Source organism: Betta splendens, chromosome 6 (genome assembly GCF_900634795.4).
Source record: "Betta splendens chromosome 6, fBetSpl5.4, whole genome shotgun sequence".
In the NCBI taxonomy this organism is placed as follows: domain Eukaryota; kingdom Metazoa; phylum Chordata; class Actinopteri; order Anabantiformes; family Osphronemidae; genus Betta; species Betta splendens.
This window is the reverse complement of record NC_040886.2, coordinates 11772210-11792333: the sequence shown is the minus strand read 5'-3', so window position 1 is coordinate 11792333 and position 20124 is coordinate 11772210. Positions and strand designations below refer to the sequence as shown.

Genomic DNA, 20124 nt, shown 5'->3' with positions numbered 1-20124 from the left:
ATGAATTCAGATACAAGGATTTATTTAAACTCAAAGATTGGAAGGACACACCTTAAGAAATATACCTCAAGAAATACTCCAGCAACACTCTGACGAATGTAAATATGTCAAATGTAGAAAATAAGTTCATTACTTTGATAATAATTTCTAATGTCATACATTTAAAACATATAATAAAAAACTATGTACATTTAAATGCAAATCATGTTTTGGACACAAATGTTTGATATATTTATTTAGAAAAACATTTGTTGATGCCGTGTAACATACCAAAGACAGTCTACACTAAACACACCTTTGTCTCCTCACTTACACATTCACACTCTCACACACATTTACCGCTTTTCTTCACACTACTTTAGATATTTAGTCTGACTTTATATACACATAAACACAACGTAGCAGTTTGCCTGCATGAAGTCACACCTTAAGGTTACAGTGTTTTCACCAGCATCAGGCAATTACAAATTTTTGCTATTCAAAATATTCCACTCGTGTGTAGTTTATTTTATTATGTTTAAATGCAATTCAATAAATTGGGGGGAGAGTGGCTCAAATGGATTTGTTTGAAGACTTTCACTGATCATTAACAAACCACCAGTAACAGAGATTCTGTTTAGTTCTTCATTGTTTTCTTAAAGGGAGCTGACCTTTGCTGGAATTTAACCACGATTGATCGCACAGTTCACAAACAGCAGCCTGGCGATGCTCACGGCCCCACTGCTCAGTTAAAGGTAACAAAGGTGCCATAAAACATTACACACCTTCCAGGAAGAATGCCTGAGTGATCAATGGGCTTCTAAAGATCCTGAGTCGGCTTTTTCTCCTATTTTCTTCATTGTGTATAGGTCAGGTTCAAATAACTCAGCTTCATTAGCATCAGCATGCCTAGATATGAGGTTAATAGTAAGACCCTTACTGCTTATTGAGGAAGTGGCATTCGCCGGCATACTGTATATTCTAACACACTAGAGGCCGACCGCCTCTAATACAACCAGACAGCAAAACATCTAGAAGGACATGGCAAAAACAAAGTGCACACAAATGGCTCAAAACGTGCTGTTACTCCTCATTATGAGCTCAACGTTGCTGTGTAAAGAAATGCTGTTCTGTCCCACACACGTACTGTACATCACAGATGAACATGCAGTGCTATTCATGGCTCTCACTTGAAAACTTCACAGTTGTTTTTAAAATCAAAACGCTAAAATGTTGACATCCTCTCAATAAATAATGCGTGATATGTGGTTGTTTTTCCATTATTAGTATTATTATTATAAGCTTGCAGAGTTGGTAATCCACTCATAGAGATGAGAAGACCCCAAGGCATGACGTAAATAACTAACATTATGTCAACTCTTATGTGCTTTGTTTTGTTTTTCATTCTCTTCATTAAAAAGTCTTGATCAAATCTTACTGTTTGGCACCTTTGAGCTATAAAGTCAAAACCTTGTGCCCATCTTTCCAAACATCCACATAAACTGTTTCGTTAAAAGGTGACTGTCAACAAACATTCTTCAGCTTTGGTAGCCAAAAAGTAACAGGTTATACAAAAATAATTAAAACCAAAAAAAAGTACTAGAAACCAAACAGGCCCTGCTTTCTACCTCGCCTCCATAGCATCAACAGTCTCTGTAGATTTGGGTTTAGTGTCTGACTTATTGTCTTCTTTCTCTTGAACCTTTCTACCTGCTTTCGGGCTACAGTTTGGCTTCCTAGACGTCTGAGGGCTCCCAGAACCCAGCTTGCGGTTGAGCAGGGGGCTCCTGGAGCCCTTCATCTTAGTGGGCTGCTGGAGACTTTCCATAGTCTTAAGGGGGCGTAGGCCAAGAAGTCCACAGTAGTAGTTACACTGATGGTGTGTCAGGAACTGCTCGAATATTTCAGGAGATCCACTCTCGGTTAATCCTTGGTATCTGAAATAGAAAGAATCTTTTCCAGCTGTACAACCAGAAATAACATCAAATTCAACTTTGCTGACTGAAATACAAACCCCTTTGACTTGGTCACGACTCTAACATTGGTAAGCTTCGTTTCAACACCTGCAGACACGTATGAGATTACTCATATTTGTTTTTCAATGTATAGATGCGATTTGTGTCATAAATGTAAGTGTGGCTAACCTTCCAGGCGAGTGACGAGCAAATTTCCATGTGTCCACTGATGGATCCAGTGCTGGAAGGTGCTACACTTCTGCTCCACCTCAGAGGCCGTGTGTGTAATCAGCTTGCCTTTAGGATCCATCGTACAGTACGTGCTGAAGACACCTTCCATGTCAGCCTCCACCGATGCATAAGGCACAGAGTTGGCAGGCCGGTACATCAGATACTGAGAAATCACTCTACCCAAAGGGACAACGGGTTGATTGTGAGCAGTAATGTTTAATTAGGTGTCAACTGTGAGGTACCGTGTGATACTTACTCTAGCGAAAATCCAAAATTCTCACTAACTCTTGCTTCAGCCGCAAAGATTTTGCAGTACTCACGAATCATGTTTTGCACCTTGCATTCCTGACAACACAGAGTAGATGCATCTATAATCACTGGAGATGTCCTGGGAGTAACGCTCCCACAGCTGGCTGAGCAGCCGCGCACCGCTCACCTGCTTAGTTATCTGCAGACTCCTCTCTGCAAGAGTGTTGTCCTGCTTGGTCCCGTAGGCGATGGGGTTTTGAACTTTCATGATGCAGCTGCTTCCGGATTCGAAGACGGGATCCAGACCGTAAATGACCTTGACCCTGCTGGCCTTGTGAGCGCAGCCAGCCCCAATGTGCACGGCCTGTGTCATAATGCGGCCGAAGTACTTGTCGCCCCAGCTGCCACAGTCACCCAGGCCTTTGGCAAACACCATGGGTGTCATCTCTATCTCCTCTCCGACTGCAAAACAAATATTCATGGTGAACCATAATGTCACGACAAATTGTAGAACGGGCTGATCAGTGCAGTAGTGTTCAGATGAGTGTACCTTCCAAATCATCTTTTAGTAGTATCTCAGACAGAACTGTAGGCCAGAAGACAAATGCAGACTTGTTAAAGCATTTTCAGCGTTTGGTTTAGATTTTACGCTCCAGGCACATTGTGTCATACCGTCTTCACTGAGCAGGAAGTCAGTGCTGTCCATCCCATATTCATTTTTAATGGTGCAGCCATATACTCCACAGTCTGGACTGGTGGCCAGGACAATAGCCAGCGCTACTTGACTTTCATCTCCTCCACTTGAGAACAGAAGAGGGAGAGTAACATGTCAGGCTGAGTGGGTGGTCAGAGATTCAGCAACAACCCACAAGGTGCCGCTGTGAGACAGCCACACTGTGTGTGTCTGCTGACGCAGCAGCTCACACATATATAGACCTTTAATGCCCCCCGGAGAAGGGAAAATTATTGTGTCAGGTTACAGCTTGTGTCTAGCCAGAGATTCACCTCTCTGTGCCACAGCTGTGGGTTCACAGTCACATGAGCCGGACATCTCTCCAGGGACAGCATGAGAACGACAGCGGGTCAAATAAATCCTGTTCTTCAAGGGCCGCAAATGTATTGTTTCTCATTTGATACCTACCCATATTATAAGTCCCATAAGATTTTTCCCAGCTGAATAACAGCAGGGAGAAAAGGTGAAAAGGTGTTACGCTATTAACGGCGAATCATTTATAGTGTGTGATACTGCGGTTCGTTTGTGTAACGTGTGGTTAGACTTGTGTTAACACTGTAAGAGAAGAAGGGGGTTTACCATCGTTTTAGCTCTAGGATTTCTTCTTCATCTCGGTACCATTTGATGGTGGAGTCGCTGAGCACGTTGAAGAACTGGCACCACAGCTTCAGGTGTCCGGAGGCATCAGGAAACGGCTCTCCCCTGATCTTACGGATGACCTGCGGCGCTGTGGGCGCACGAGAGAGGGGGCCCAAGGTAAACATATACGGCACCGGAGAGCGGAGACTTTCTAATGTTTCCGCTTCCTCAAGTGCCAGTCTAGCCGTCAGACTCACCTGCTGACAAACGCCAAAACAAACACAAATAATTGGTATTCTATTCACGTCCACGTGCACCGTTACCTTTCAAAGGGTCTGGTTTCTTCTCCTCCCGCTTGGTGCTGGCCGGCTCCTCTTTGGGCGTCTCCTCCATGACCTTTGGGACCTCCAAGGTGGCCTTCCTGCGGCCCAGCAGCGGGGAGCGCCTCTCCATGGGCGGCGTGTTCTGACCCGGCGGGGCCTGCAGCAGCGCCGCCCTGCGGGCCTGGCTGGGCGACATGTAGGGGGTCTCCTTCTTGCCCGGCGTGTCCAGCCCGCCCAGCGCCGCCCCCTCCCCGTCTTCCTTCGCTTTGGGCATGAATATCTTCCGGCGGGCTCCCGAGGCCAGCTCCTCGGGCGTGGCCGAGCGGATCAGGGTCAGGCTGTCCCTGCGCTTCAGCCGCGGGCTGCTCTCGCAGGAGAGGGAGGATGTCGGCGTCGAGCCGCCGCTGAGGTCCTCGTCCGCCTTGTCGCCGTCTGGGTCTGCGGCAGCTCTGGACATGAATTTGCGTAGACTGCCCGGGCTCAGTGACGGATGCGCTGGCGGCTTACAGGTGAGTCTCTCAACAGAAACTTTGTTCTTGAGCAGATCATCAAGAGACACAACGCTCTCTGTCTTAATAGGAGGTTTTACTGACGTTTCCACAGCACTGTCTTCTGGTGATTTACTAAACAGTGGCTTATTTTCTCTAACCTTTGGTGTTAGAGCTTCATCTCCTGGGGAAGACGTGATTTTGCTTCTTGACCTTTCTTCCATTTCCAGAAGCGTCTGATTTGTACTGTAACTTTTTTCAGGCTTCACAGTGTCATCAGTGCCAACATCTGTCTTTGTTCCTCTTTGAGTCACCAACAAAGTTTCTATTTCCTGACAAGTGGCTGAGATTGGTAGCACTTCGAACACAGGCACAGATGGAGTTTCAGTAGGGTGAGGTGTACTTGACTCCTGGACAGGAGCCTCCTTGTCGTCAGTACACGACACGTTTATGACAGGAATGGACGAACAGTCCGTTTGAGGGAGCTGTTCGCAGCCTTTTTGGTGTTCAAGCTTTCCTGTCTCGTCACATAATTGCGAAACTTCCGTTACTTTCTCTGTCAGCGAGAGGTTATAGTCATTCTGCACGCTTCTTTGTGTGGGCAACGTGCCCAGAGGTTGAGCCGGCCCCGGGTCTTGGATTCTTATCTCTGACATACGAGTTACATCATCATGTTTTTGCTCAATAGCAGGCTCTGACTCTGGCTTGTTCAGAGCCAGAATACTCAGCGGCACGCTGCATTCTTTGTACTCAGGTTCCATTACTTCAATTGTTGGGATTATAAACCGTTCATTTTGGGTTTCATGTGTTGCTGTTGGTATTATATCTGGGGTGTCGTCTGTTGTAGATATGTGGATTTGAGGAACCTGGTCTAAGGACCAGCCCAACCCTTCTTCACTGCCATCTAGATATATATCATTACTGCAGTTCTCTAAAGCATTAGTATTGTTTCCCTCTTTTTGTGTTACCGAAAGGACCTTTGGTTTGTCCAACTCTACATTCTGTCCTGATTCCACCGCTAACTGTGACCTCTCATCTATCACATCCTTGCCCTCATCTTCTGCAACGGCCTCCTCCTCTGCTTTTATATTTTCCTCCAAAGCAAAATTGAACACCTCCCCAAAATGATTTGACTTTTCACACTGGCTAAAAGTTGAAGTCGGTACTGCACCGGTGCTATTCGTGTCAGTGCTTTCCTCTACTACAGATACAGTGTGTTCATTCTTTATTTTTAGGTCACCCATCTCTAAATTCTCTGAGGCTGCTGTGGGCGGAACTCCTACATGCACTTCCTGAACAAGCAAGGTACATTTGGTCTCTTCTTTTGCATTCTGTCTCTCTGGCCCGGCATGCAGTGGTGAAAGCACCTGATGCGGTGCATTAGATTCACACGGGTCTGTTCTTCCTTCTAGTGTAGATGTTGTTAAATCAGTCATGTCTGGTGGGTTTATAAATGAACACGGCTGTTTGCTCGATTTCACTTCAGCTTTCTCTTCCTCACATAACTTAGACTCTGTGTCAGGTTCTTCTTTGCCCACCTTATCGACCTTCATCTCCTCGTCTTGCATAGTGGGTGCCTCTTTCAGGCTGTGACTGTCTGATATAATAATCTCGGGGGGAGTCCAGCTTTCTTCCAGACTAATGAGGGTTGGTGTAGGAGGGCATTCTTCTTCATAAGCGGCTTTGGTCTGTGGAAAGCTTGATATGTTTTCCCTGGGCGCAGACTCATCTCTTTTTTGATTAGGATGTGGTGAAGAGAGACAATCTGGCTCTTGCCGGTTTACAGGAACCTCTTTGATAACAGTGACTACCAGAGAATCTTTGTCTTCCTGTTTTTAAAAAAAAGTAAACAAAAGACTATCAGTATATGTTTCTGTTGCAGATTCAGAGTTTGTCCTTTACAGGACATTACATATAGAGTAGCACACTGTCCTTTTTATCTATGCAAAATATTTGCACCTGTTTCATTGATTTTGCACAATTAAAAATAGTTGTTGTATTGCAGTGTCAGTGTAACAGTGTAAAAAATCATTAAAGAGCACTATCCTGTAAAAATTGGTACTACACTAAAGCAAGACATTTTTGTGTCATGCTATTATAGAAATATGCAGGGCAGCTGAATATCCAGAATTATGATCACTGCGAATGATCATGAACGTCTTATTTAAAACTTATTATGTGGCATCCTTCATGTTTGTGGTTTAGGCAGATATGAACATTTGATTTGACATTTGATTGGGAGTTTCTTTGTGTACTCTGTGACCTAAGGTAAAACATGCTCAAGGAAAATCCCCTGGGCATCTATTAACATGTGAAATGAGTAAACTAAACACTAAGGAGTGACAGCTTGTCAACAAGAGAATAACAGGATTGAAAATATATGCCATACACATTTGTATTTAAATATGCTTAGTTATTAATAATACTAAATTCAGAAAAAAAGAATTTGACCTGGCAATGAATGTGAACCTGCAAGATGTTGTTGGGTTTTCCCCCTCACTCTCCCTGTTGCTGCCATTCACACCGTTAAATTGTGCATAAGAATGAGGCCACGTGCCGCCTCGTGACAGCCTGTTTGGCCAGAAGCGGCTACCAAGAAATAAAGAAGTTGTTGCTTTCGATGGAAGGGAACTGGTGTCACATATAGTCTAAAAATGAAGCTCTGGTCACTATCACACTTCCATGTGTAAACAAATGTCACATCGGTGTGAGAAAACATTATTTAAATCAATCTTTTGACTTCCTTCACTCAGCCACTCATGCATGAAGCAGTTCCACATTATGGACAGACAAAATGTTACACAGCAACAATATAATTGTGTAACATGATGATAATATTTGAACATGGCAAATTTAGTTCCTGTTTCCACATGTCACTCTTACCAGAAACTGCCTAGTAATGCAGATATATATAGTGTATATTGCTTTATTTAAAATGTCACAATGGATGGGGTTCATCAGATGAATCCTTTAAAATTATTCTAGCAATCATTTTTAACTTTCAGAAATGATACTATTTAGCCGATACAAACAAAACAATGATCGTTTTATGAGGGCATAAAACTACTAACTTTTCAAGTGAGGTCAGGTAAGTAAACATTTAAAAAGAACTTCACAAAAAGCCAAAATCCAATCATAAAAGTTCATCACGGCAACCATAAAAATACCAGGCGTAAGAAGTCTCAGCTTTCTTAATGTACGACTTAACGTGTACAGCCCTTCAATAATACTATGATAATCCAAACTCCCTAGACATTAATTAAGTGACATGACACAATTCTAGCTGAATGCTGAGATGAAGTACCGCCTTCCTCCCCCTTCTCTATTTTAAGACGTGGGGAGGGAAGGGGGGGAGGAATGTGTCCAGTGTGACAGACCCTCCTTTCATGCTGAAACCGGCTGAAGGACTCGCTCTACTACGCAGTCGCCTCTCACGCAAAGCTCCGCCTGTAACGTGAGAACTGCTTCTGACATTCAGTTTCATCATGATCTCTGACGCACTGCTCTCCCAGTTGTGGCAGCCAATATGTGAGATATTCCCCATCCCGTCTTACAGTTTGCACTGGTGATACACAACATCCCCCACTCCCACATGCTTTTAGTTCAGCCTGTTCTGCTCTCATAATTGCGTGCGTCTGGTTGTTTCGGCTGCTCCTGTGCAATACTGCGTGAAACCATTTGCTCATGTAGCCAAACTGATTCACCACACCACTACATTTTATACTGTATATTATAAAGTGTCTGTATGTCTGTCCCACACTGTCCTGTGAAGATAATACCTTCAGATGTCTATTATCAACCACATGTATAACCAGCAGCAGAGGCTCAAAGCCAGAAGTGTTTTATAGCCGACACAGGAGTAGTAGAAGTAGCTCATCTTGTCACACAAGCAGCTGAGTACTGTACATACCTCATTTAGACCTTGAATCCCAGACTCTTCGCTGGGACTGCTACTCCTTCCTGTCTCTTCCTGGGACACCTCCATGGCGTCCACGGCATCGCCAGCCTCCTTGACCCGCTGCCCCGCGCGCTCCTGGCTGTCAGACGGCGGGGCATGAGCCGATGGCCGAGCCACCTGCAGGTCACTGTCGTCCTGCTTGTGTTCATGCAGCTCCAGTGTCGCCGACCGCTCTTCTACCGCCACGCTTCCAGATGACTGAATGCTCGGTTTATCGGTTTCCATAGGCTCGCACACGCCTGTATTGTGTTGGGGTTGCAGTCGAAATGACGGTGGCGTTCCAGAGACAGGAGGCTGTGTTGTGTCCAACTCTCTCTCACAGGAGTCTCTTTTGCTCTTACCAAAGAAAAAGTCTTTGACCGTGTGGAGCATGGAGGAGATGGAAGCCTGGATGTTGTGGTGGTCATCCTTGTGGGCTTTGCTGTGATGTTTGACTTCTGAACCATGTTTATTGTGAGCTGTTGCATGAGCTACGTCCAGTGGACTTTCTTCTTCTCTTGATATGGACAGATCCACTTCTCTCCTCTTCTCTCTCTCTTGCTCTTGTACTTTTTCCTCTTCTCCCTTCTCATTTTGCATCGTGTCTTGCTCCCTCCCATTCCGTGCACTGACATTTAAAACGTGTGCATCCAGCTCTTGAGGTTTGTCCTCAGCTGCTTTCGACTGAATCGTCTCAGCCAGAAACTGTGCTAAACTCATTCCTCCATCATAACAGTTTTCATTTCCATTCACCATCATATGACTTTTGCTACTACTGCTGCTATTAATGTCTGCATCTAAACCATTTGAGATCTTTATTTTCTTGTTGGCCAAGGCCTCCTCAGGTGGAGGTATTTCCTTGTCCAGACCACTTTCTATAAGTTCAGGGCCAATGCCATTAGGTTCTGCAGTTGCCCCCAGTTGTTCTGCAGCCTCAGGCTGTTTTACAGCCAGCCTATCCTGTGGTAGTGGGACATGCCGCTTCCTCGGAGGGCGCTCTGGGGTACTCACGGGTTTCTCTCCCTGCTTGTTTTCTTTATCTTTTTGATCCTCCATAGATTTCTTTTTCTTCTCTGCTTTCTGCTTCAGCTTAGCAAAGAACCGCTGGTGGATTTTGTACTCGTCCATGATGCCAACCTCTAGAACTCCCGAGCAAGAGACAATCCCTTTACTGTTGCTGGCTGATGCTTGATAAATGGCTGCGTCATCCAATGTGCAGCTGTAAACAGAATCATCCATTAGTGTTATACTTAAATGAATGTGTGCAAAAATACAAAGGCTATAAATCTGTACTAGTGTACGTATTGTCACACATACTTGTAAATATGGAGGGTGTGGGTTTTTCCATTCCGATGAATTTCATACTTTGGGAGCCCACAGTACCGATCCATTTGCATATCATCCTTATACCATTTGAGTTCTGGAGCTGGGTACCCTGGGTACAACAAGGACTAATTGTAATACACATATGCTTATATAGAGCTATTACAGCACTAGTACTATTCATATGACTGCCTCATGTAAAATATCATCTGATATGAATGACTACTGGGAAAATACTAGTAAACAATGATGTTTGCAACAGGTGATGTGTCACACAAGAGCAGCTGCTCCTGGGCAGCTTGCCTGTAGTCAGAATAAATCACCTTGAACAAAGAGCTTGTATATTTTCTATTACAATAAAAAAGAAATCAGGAAGAATTCAGTAGATTACACTGTGGTTTAAACTAAAACCCGTCCTTTGTTCTGAGATTACTCACATCCTGTCTTTTCACACCACACACAAACAGAAAAGTTTCAGTTACTCCGGCAAACACAAAGTAAAAGTGTTCAAAGACGCTGAACCCACCTGATACCACGCAGGTGAACTTCACGTTACAATTTTCTGATACAGATTTTGATTTCAAGGTGGTCTCAAAGGATGGCTGTATGTCCTCACTCAGCTGAGCCATGACGCTGCACAGTGTGCTCCTACAAAGAAACACTAACGCATTAGATTGTTCATGACCTTTGTTTTAAGTAGGAGACATTTTCATGTTCCAGTCACATTTCGGTGACCTCTTCACCTCTGTGCAGTACAGTACATTCCAGTCATTTAGGAACAGATGTTAAAGAGAAGTTCTGGTAGTGAATAGAGTATAAAATTGTGACAAAAAGACTTGTGAGATTTCAGGCAAACCAAAAGTGTCAATCCAACCGATTATCATCAAATCACTAATAATAGACGTGACGTCGAACAAACTGGACATTACATTACACTTAAAATATATGAAAATGTTAGTCGGGAGGAATGTTTCAAAAATATAGTTTACCTCAACGGCCTGTAGTGAGAATACCTTGAATAGCTATTCAGAAGGAGGCAAATGAATGGACGTCAGTGATGAAATAAGATCAATGTGTATATGGAAGCCACCTAAATAAAAAGGTTCACCAACAGGCCCCACTTTGGAAAACTTGTGATACGTTGCATGTCTGTGTTTAAAAATACATTTGTATAGCACAATGTAAATGCTCTTTGCATAATGTGACATTTGATGCTATCTACAGTACCTGTTTTCAGGCCTCACATCTGAGAGGTACGGATTGCGGCTTTCTGAGCGTCCATTGGAAGAGTTACCCTCCTCTTCACTGAAGCTGCTCGACCTCCCATTGCCAGAAAAAGAGCGTGTCATTGGCCTTCTAGAAGTCATTGTTCAACTAAGCAGTTACCAGAAAGGCAAACTCCAAGGAAAAAGAGTCACCCGAAGGAGAAAACTGCTCCGTGTCCAAATTCAAAACTTGTTAAAGTATGAACTGAATGTTGTCCATATGAAATAGCACCTAGACAAGAAAAAGAAAGACTTTAGAACAGGATCAAAACCTGTAGGAAGGTAAATGACAGGAAGTTTGGATTAATTGTGACTAAAAACCAAAAGACATAGTTCAATCCCAGTGCTTGTTCATTCTGACCAAGCAAAGTCCCTGCATTAAAGCAAGATAAAAATAGGATCAGCTATCGACTGAAGGTCTGTTAGTGGTTAAACACAACTTCAATAAATTGTAATTATATGTACATGTTGAAATGCAGTTCGAATATAACTTGGTCCCCTTAAAACATGACCAGTTTTCCCACTTACCCCTGAGATGTTGTCAATGTTGCTTTGAAGCCAGAGTCTGTGTAGAAAATCTCTGTAACTGCTTATCATAGACGAGCATGTGTTGCCAGCAGGGACCTATTTATAGTAGACCTACAAATAGGTGCAAGAGCACATCTGATTTTCCTAAACTAGACTTTAGACACAGCAATAAAAAAATTAACTAACAGACATGTTCAAAATATTAAATACACCCACTTAAAATCAAAAAAGTATTTGTGCTGTGCCCTATTTGTTATCCTATCTTTGTAGGACACGGTAGTATTTGTAGAACATGTAGGCTTTCAAAACATGTTTAGTTCATGATGTAGCTGATGACAGCCAGCAGACTATGCTTTGCTCAAGGCTTTCTAAGGCACAGCCCCCTCTCACTATTGCAACACATGGTCAAAAATTTGACCCACTTGCTGCTCGCATTTCACATCAATTAGACGAAAATAGGCTTAGCTGACAAAACCCAAGCTTTGATTTAATGGTGTAATGCAACTCTTATGTGTTGTGAATTTATTAAAAAAATAAAAAAAAATTAATCGTGAAATATGTAATCAAATATGCTCTTCTTCAAAAGGCCATTATATAAGTTTAACTGCATATCCTATTTCAAAATCTGACATGTATATATAATATGTATGTCAAAAAATAATGTAAATATTCCATTATGTATTTATCAGTTGAAAGAATAACAACAATAGCCTTGTATAAATTGATTATTATAAGACTTTAATTACATAAGGTAACAATGATTTTTTGAAATTGCGTCATGGATGTTTACATACACATTATTTGCTTTGAGGTTGGGCAACAATTTTTAATTCTAGATTTTTGTTTGTCCTTCTGCTTTTGAATAAATCACCAGACACCAGTCTGGCGTATAAATCAACTGTCAACTGTGTTGTGTTTGCTTTTGTCTTAAAATGCACTAATTATGCAATTTTCCAAAATTCCAACAAACAACTTCATTGTTTGGCACCTGACCAAAAGCCAGATTGCTCATAACCGTAATGTCAAATAATTCAGCTCTATTTGCCCTTCTTTGTGACATGTATTAATAATACAACCAACACAAGGTCTGTCAGTGTAATTAACGACATCTTCTGATTCTGAAATAACAACAAACATCAGTGAGTTTTATGTATGCCATGGCTGGGAAAGTCAATATACTCTAGTAGCCTCTCATACTACAGTCTTTACGGTAATGCGTGTGTACGCTGTGTCGTTCCGGGAAAGGGGAAGAGTTTACTCAAGACAAATTCAGTTATGAGGATAGAAAGAAGGAAAATAGACTCTGTCTGAGGTCCGACGGCTGCTCAGGTGTTACGGGGCCGGCAGGTATGCGCTAAAGCGTGTGTGTGAATGCTGACTACTGTCCTTTCTACCGCAGTTAGACGCGACTCTGTGGCGGACACTTAACAGCTGACTCCACTAGACAGAAAGCGGTTCAGCGCTCGGGCTCGGAATGGAATCAGCGCTTTAGCGCTTGCGGATAAATTATACCGGTTTCCCGTTGTGTGTTCGTACTTGGAGGTTATGAGTTTCAACTGCTGATTTTAAACTTTGATTTTTTTTTACAGTGTGGTAGACTAAGAAGAGGAAAATGCACTGATGACTGTATTCCGCACAGAAGCAGTTCCAAAATGATCAGAGGTGAGCCGCGTTCTTTCTCCTCAACATTTAGGCATTTAGGCGACAGTTACATATGTAGCGCCGCACGCTTTGAGCTGACTGTGATTCCCCGTGATCTGTTTCAGACATTGTCATAGTGAGGCATCCTGTCTCGGTGTGTGTGCCAGTGAACCACCTGGTGACTCTCAGTGTCTGCGCTGAGGGCACAGGTGTCCTCCAGTACCAGTGGTTCACTGACCAAGAAAACGAGGTGACACAGGTTTGTGAATAGGACGAACGTGTTCCCAGCTGCTTGTTGTGCATAGGTGTCTTTAAAAACACACTAATTGTTACTTTTCATTTTTGAGGTGCTGGATGGGACTGAAGCAAACCTGACCTTCAAAGCAGAAAAAACGAAGCTCTATGTGTGTCGTGTGAACGATCTCTTTTGTAACTCCGTTTCCAGTGAATGGGTCAAAGTGAAGGTGCTGGACATTGATAAACCAGGTATACACCAATGATTTTATGACACTGATTCATACTGTAATTATAATATAATAAATTGTGTTCAGCCTGGTACATTACAGTTTATTGCCGTGTCTTCTGTCAAACAGGCTTGCCGGTACACTGGCAGGGTGAGCCACACATCGCTGTCAACCCTAAACCCCAGACAGCCCGACATGGTACAAAAGTCACCCTCCAGTGCATCGCCTTCGGCATCCCCACTCCTCACTATCAGTGGTACAGAAACGGACGGCCCCTAGCGAAAAAGACGAGCGATACGCTGCAGGTACAGAAAAAAACAGCACGTGGTTGTTTATTCATGACAAGGCTGAGAGTCATTGTTCACACTGTGCTATGCAATATCATGTTTTTACCAAAGGTGTGATTCATGGTTGAGTAATCTAACATTGTAATTTTTCGTGATACTTGCAGATTGACTGTGCAACAGCTGAACACAAGGGATCATACCTATGCTCAGTTTCTAATGTGCTAGAAGAGAGCTGGACAGAACCTGTTGACGTTGACATTGGTAAGTCAAATTAAACTTTTATTAACTATCATAAGACCCGTAAAAGTATTTTCCTATGTTCTTGAGTATATTGATCTCAGATTTTACTTACTCCTTTCATTCCACCGATGCAGCACGGAGGCTTGAGGTTGTTTCCATTGTGCTAGGGGTACTTTCCCATTTCTATAAACTAAAAAGGAAGTTGTTAGACTCCAAATAGTACTTGGTCCTTCTCTTAGACACCCAACAGGAAAGTGATGTAAAGAGAAACTAGTCTTTGCAGCATTTTCTCATGTTTATTTAAACAAACAAGCATTACACAAAAATGTGGTCACATTGTTAAACTGTACTCCCCTGTACCGCCTCTTCCCCCAACCCCTTTGTGATTCTATTCTTTCATATCCTCTAGTGAAAACTGATCAACTACCTCCGGCAGCACTTACAGGTACAGTTTAATGGAAATGATCCTCCACACTATTCTTACTGTGGTAGAGGAGAAACCTATTGTGTAAAGTATGTGAGAATTTCCTTGAGTTGCTATAATTGGATATCTCTTCTTGTCACAGCCACTGATAAAGTTGCCCTGCTGATTGGCAACCTGAATTATTCCAACCACATGGGCTTGATGGCTCCCATTATGGATGTACACGAGCTGGCCAACCTCCTACAGCAGCTTGGCTTCAGGGTGGTTTCGCTGCTGGATCTCACCAGAGAGGAGATGATGGCTGCTATTGATAAGTTCATTCAGCTTCTTGACAGAGGAGTTTATGGTGAGCATTAGTTTAAAATGGTAAATCATAGTTTTATTGTTTTGCTTTGATCAGTGGTTTTCTACTAGTCGTGACACATATGATTTACAGGATAGTATTTTGTTTTAAGTGGGGTGTGTGTAAGGGCAGATAAGGAAAAAGTGCCGTTTCGATGACCGATGTTCAATGTTCACTTTGTAAGCGTGTAGGTACTCTGTAGCATTACCCAAATTCCTGTAAAACTTACTAATAAGACAGATTTAAGTTTATAAGTGAAAAGTAAACTAAACTCATTTTGCGTTCAATACTGTAATAATACAGCTCTGTTTATAGAGTAGGAATGTGTAGTTGTAAGAGATACCAACTTTTATTCATTAATATCCTAATGGTCATAGGAAGTGAGTCACTCATTTTATTACTCAGCAGACATGTACACTGGTATCCTTCAGACAAGTGTATAAATATGAAATTTTCAAGGAATTATGTTGACGCGTGTCATACTTGTGTGTTTCACAACGTTGATGTCAATTACTAGATGAACATGGGCATGTCTTATGAAGCATATGGTTCTGTTTATACATTGGTATCCTTATCTATGACCACAGTAGTTATCCTCATGCAGTGTCTTTCTGACTGTCTGTTTCCAGGCCTTTTCTACTATGCGGGTCATGGGTATGAGCGTGCTGGGAGGAATTACCTGGTAGCTGTTGACGCTCCACAGCCATACCAGCCTGAAAACTGTGTCTGCGTGCAGAGGGTCATGCAGAGCATGCAGCAAAGACGGACTGCATTGAGTGTGATCCTACTGGACACCTGTAGAAAATGGTAGGATATAATAATAATGACTATTTGTCTATTTGCATTTGCCGATTGTGAGATACATATCAGTTGCTCTTGTCATGATACAGTATCTCTGTTCTAAAAACGGCGTTTCACTTGTTTCCCTCTAAAGGTACAACCAGGATTGCATACCCTCAATCATCATGCCACTGAAACCCAGTGGAAATACTGTTTATGGTTATGGCACGTATGTACTTTTTTAAACTTACTTCTTTAACTAACTGATAAAGAAACAGAACTATTATATATAGAAACATTCAAAGCCAAGTCACTATGTTTCTGAATAAAGTGCCTTTTAATTAGACTTTTTTCAAATCAGTAAACATTCTGTGAAAATGAAAGTTCTATATTTAGACATAGATTTAAAAATAATGAAACTACTGTAAGCCTTTGAGTTTCAGTGGCGGTCTAACATTTCTATTATGAATGTTCACAGATGTGAAGATGCCGAGGCTTATGAGGTCCAGGATGGAGGGAAAAGTACTGGAATCTTCACTAAGTACTTGAACAAGCACATTTTACAAGCCAAGAAGGTCACACACGTTCTGGAAAAGGTGTCTGAGGGTTAGTATTTCTCTTTTATACAACATGCATTAGTCCAGGAATAATCATTGTGACTATGCATTAGTCAATATGCAGTACGTAGAGAAAATGACTGTTTCAACTGAACATTTTACCATAATTGAAAGTAAATTAATCTAGTTCAGATACAAGCAATTCTATTTACAATAATTGCAATGCAATTTTAATATTTTGTAATGCTATTATATTACCAAAAATTAAAGACAATGTTAGAGTAAATAACATACAAGGAAATTGATTGTTCTGTACTGTGTTACGTGGACTGACAGTCTTATTAACCCTGGGAACTTATTTTTGAGCTACTGGTTATGGTTTATAGTCTCATTTGTTTCTAATACTATTGAAATTCATAGCTACAGTTCAGTAATTTCTCTGGGAGTCGTATTATCTGGGACCTATTTACAGATGGAAAAAGAGATGCTGATGATGAGCTGCTGGCTCGTCATCTATTATGGTAGCATAGTGAAGACAGGCTACCTAAAATATTCCTGGCATAAAATCTTCCGAAAAGCCAAGCGTAAGCGTGTATCAGTTATCCAAGCTACTACTGACCAGCCTTTATACCCGCTAATCCTCAGAATGATTCCCGTGTTTGCATGTATTTAATTTGACAGGGGGCTTTCTCAAATTAACTTCTCAAATAAGTTCCCCAAAACAAGCCATGCACATCTAATGAAGGTTTTCTAAAACCCTCATTCTTCGCTCACTGTGCTTGTTCCGTATCCGTAAAAACAGTAGTCAATAATTAAAAATATGAGATTATTCGTAAACAAATAAAACACCCTAGAAATATGTATGTGAAGTTACTTTGTAGTTGTGTGCTTTTAGTTTGATAGGCATCTGACTTATACACATTTTGTTAATATCTCCTCACCAGATCTCGGTAAAGACCCTTTAGTCACAGGCAAGCAGGCAGTGGAGATCAAACACACCCTGAAAGAACCTCGATCCCTTGTCGATCCAATTCGGACCACAGGCCACACAAGGGAACTACATATACGAGACGCCTGCTGGAGACAAGCAAATGGTGAGATGGGGGAATATTGCCCCACCTGTTTATTTCTATGTTCCAGTAAAACGACATTTCATTAGGTTTTATTTTCCAATAATTTGTGATAAAGCTTGTTCCCTCTTAATGAGAGAAATTGTGGTGATGACTTTGCCTCACACCTCCTACACAACAGCATGTGACAAATCAGGTACAGATAATGTGGTTTCGTGTAGTATTTTCAGCACCATTCACAAGGTGCTTTTAAGAAATGAAAACAGGAAAGTTCCACTTTTTACTACAGTGTAATTATGTGCTCAGGGAATGGGAGTTTTTTTAATACATAGTTAATACTAAATCATGCCTTTTATTATGGAATCTTGATAACATGGGCTTATCTGAGAATCGACCGTCAGTTTAAGATAAATGTCTGCAGGTTTAATTACCAAAGCAACTGAAAAGTCCCCTTTGTAGGTTAGTCAGTAGCTCAGTGAAACCAGTCACTATGAATGACTGTTGTGTTGAATACATTTAGTCTTAAATAAAAAACATCATACACTTCTTTTATCTTTATATCTTTCAGAGGTACCGGAAAAGATGGGGCTTTTGTTTCTGTGTGGAGTAGACGTGCAAGTCAGCTTCTCGGCTTTGTTCTCTAACATCTTGGTGGCTTTTGCCACCATAAAGAATACAGGACCCCGAACCGAAGACTGCACCGTCACGCTGAGCAGCGTACCTGTAAATATTTATATTTCTTTCATACTGTCTACTTAACTTTATGTAGCCTATTTGTCCTTCTTAAACATCTAAACGGTGATAGAGACCTACTAAAAGGAAAAAATGAATAATTTATCTAAGCACATAACTGCCACCTCAGTCAATATTGAACATAAAAGTTGCAAGCATTAACTACATCATAAATTCCACATTGCTACCACGCGGCACATTGTCACTTTCCATTAGCCAGCAGAAATTTCTTGCCGATGACCAGTCAGGCCCACGTTTCACAAGTTTGAGGAAGTCCTGCCCATATATAGACTTTCAGTCTGAAACCACAAAGTCACAGCAGGAAGTAGACGGTTAAACTTAAACATCCACTGTTAGATTACGGAATATTTGGCCATACTGACATCTAGTGGGTCATGCAGTCAGACAACTGGTACATGGATTCTTTTGTGAATTACTAAATTTAGGAAATACCAATTTATTTATGACATGTTTAATAAAAATACATGATATTAATCAACTTTTTTGCGTTCTACATTCCTAGCCTATGGAAGATATTTTTTCCGGCCCTGGCAGGTCAGAGGAGATGGAGAGCCTACTATTTAAAACATCCGATAACCCAGATTGTACTCTAAGACTTTGTGCTCTTCAGAAGCTGAAGGTATGCAGTCTGTATGATGGGAACTGTGCTGCTATAAAGTGTTAAATATACACAAATTACTCCTGGTCTGCACATGTGAAAATACTTCGTCATTTGACTTTGACAGGAATCACTAGTCATCAAGGTGGATCTACACTATACTCACACAGACAGCAAGCTGCGCCACACAGAAAGTCAACTACTGGACATAGGGAAACCTCTGGTGGCATCGTGTAAACTGCACAGAATGAGGAGTCAGGCAGCGACAGACAAAAAATGCGAAGGTGCTTCCGCTCAAACTATGGGGAACCTCTCAAGAAGCAGACCCGTCCTGCATCAGACTCTGGCCGGCCCATGTCGCCCCTTCACCAGGAAGGCGGAGTGTGCCACTAAAGTGGCAGTTTCCAGGTGCAACGAACCGGAAGAGAACGATGAAAACGAACTGCATGACTTCAGCCGTCATTGTTAGTCCCACCTGCTCCTACTCTGTACTTTTTACTAGTGTGATCTGGAAATCCTCAGCTGATGAGCATGCGTTTTGACTGGCAGTGGTTGATGATACTGAATGAGTGAATGATTGGAATTTGTGTTTAGTTTGTCTTAGCCTTAAATTCTTAGGTTAACACTGAATAAATATGAACACTTTTGCTAAGCACTGATTACACCATAATCTGTTGATAATATATAATATATTACTTATGTGTGACACTTTTTACTGTATCAGTGACAAGCTGGCTAGCCTAATTTATCAATAAAAACTGTTAATATAAATAATTTATCGAATAAAGTCTGATAGGTGAATTACCATGTTGTATGATATTGTATGATGTTATCTTAACATTTGTATTCTCTTTTCATGGTGAACGTCTCATTATAAACTAGCTCTACAATCTCTCAAAACCTACCTAAAACGTAACTTATCTGGCAACAATTAGTTAAACTTTTCCAAACTTACATACATTTTATTAACAGCTGAGTGGACTAGAGTGTAGTAGAGGTTGCACTTAGCGCTACATGTTTTAACTTATAATATATAGAAATTTATAAACTCTGTTATTTGTCCTATGGTTAGTTAAAGTTTCGCTAGTTTGGGTTAAGTGCACTGTATTAGCTAAATCACGTTAGCATCTCTGCAACAGACAGAAATATGTTAAAAGTACGTATTTCTTAGGCTCGTTACTGACGTTTATTATTAAGGTAATTCACATTAAAACAACCAACCTGGCGTTAAGCTGTCTGGCTTTCTGTGAAGTCGGTAAATGCCTGCTAGGAAATGTAAGCGTGAGGTAAAGTTCTAACGTTAAATATCTTCATCGTGGCATATAAAAAGATAATAAACTTAAAAATAACATAGCTTGGTTATAAGGACAACATTCT

At 41.6% G+C, this 20124-nt stretch overlaps 2 protein-coding genes across 4 annotated transcripts; one reads left to right on the top strand and one right to left on the bottom strand.

Annotated features, from left to right (window-relative positions):
- Nucleotides 1-5: 5 nt before the first annotated feature.
- On the bottom strand, nt 6-19991 carry alpk3a (alpha-kinase 3a). 3 transcript variants are annotated; one of them, XM_055509540.1, is made up of 16 exons: nt 19969-19991; nt 15669-15784; nt 14335-14412; nt 11025-11294; nt 10324-10445; nt 9792-9909; nt 8448-9693; nt 4050-6366; nt 3727-3874; nt 3087-3214; nt 2965-3000; nt 2602-2876; nt 2422-2510; nt 2124-2341; nt 1994-2042; nt 6-1916 (listed from the first exon to the last, which is right to left on the bottom strand). In XM_055509540.1, exons 4-16 carry the CDS (start codon nt 11162-11164, stop codon nt 1604-1606), a joined length of 5199 nt encoding a protein of 1732 aa, XP_055365515.1. In that variant the 5' UTR covers nt 11165-11294; nt 14335-14412; nt 15669-15784; nt 19969-19991; the 3' UTR covers nt 6-1603. The 3 variants fall into 3 exon arrangements, with proteins under 3 accessions (XP_055365515.1, XP_040927088.1, XP_055365514.1); XM_041071154.2 differs by lacking the exon at nt 19969-19991 and adding an exon at nt 17268-17292; XM_055509539.1 differs by lacking the exons at nt 14335-14412; nt 15669-15784; nt 19969-19991 and adding an exon at nt 11591-12223.
- On the top strand, nt 12676-19552 carry malt3 (MALT paracaspase 3). Its single transcript, XM_029153319.3, has 15 exons — nt 12676-12937; nt 13180-13252; nt 13357-13490; nt 13579-13717; nt 13825-14000; nt 14147-14243; nt 14632-14667; nt 14789-14992; nt 15619-15796; nt 15924-15998; nt 16248-16375; nt 17271-17420; nt 17965-18119; nt 18652-18768; nt 18875-19552. The coding sequence occupies exons 2-15, from the start codon at nt 13243-13245 to the stop codon at nt 19214-19216; spliced, it is 1941 nt and encodes a 646-aa protein (XP_029009152.1). The 5' UTR covers nt 12676-12937; nt 13180-13242; the 3' UTR covers nt 19217-19552.
- Nucleotides 19992-20124: the final 133 nt, after the last annotated feature.

What these genes read in the sequence shown, in the direction of transcription:
- malt3 (XM_029153319.3), top strand. An exon ending in TCTTGACAGAGGAGTTTATG is followed by an intron (nt 14,993 to 15,618) that starts GTGAGCATTAGT and finishes GTCTGTTTCCAG; the next exon opens with GCCTTTTCTACTATGCGGGT. An exon ending in GTGCTCTTCAGAAGCTGAAG is followed by an intron (nt 18,769 to 18,874) that starts GTATGCAGTCTG and finishes TGACTTTGACAG; the next exon opens with GAATCACTAGTCATCAAGGT.
- alpk3a (XM_055509540.1), bottom strand. Translation starts at nt 11,164, where the DNA reads ATGACTTCTAGAAGGCCAATGACACGCTCTTTTTCTGGCAATGGGAGG. An exon ending in ACTAAAAGATGATTTGGAAG is followed by an intron (nt 2,877 to 2,964) that starts GTACACTCATCT and finishes TTTGTTTTGCAG; the next exon opens with TCGGAGAGGAGATAGAGATG. An exon ending in GTCTGCAGATAACTAAGCAG is followed by an intron (nt 2,511 to 2,601) that starts GTGAGCGGTGCG and finishes CTGTGTTGTCAG; the next exon opens with GAATGCAAGGTGCAAAACAT.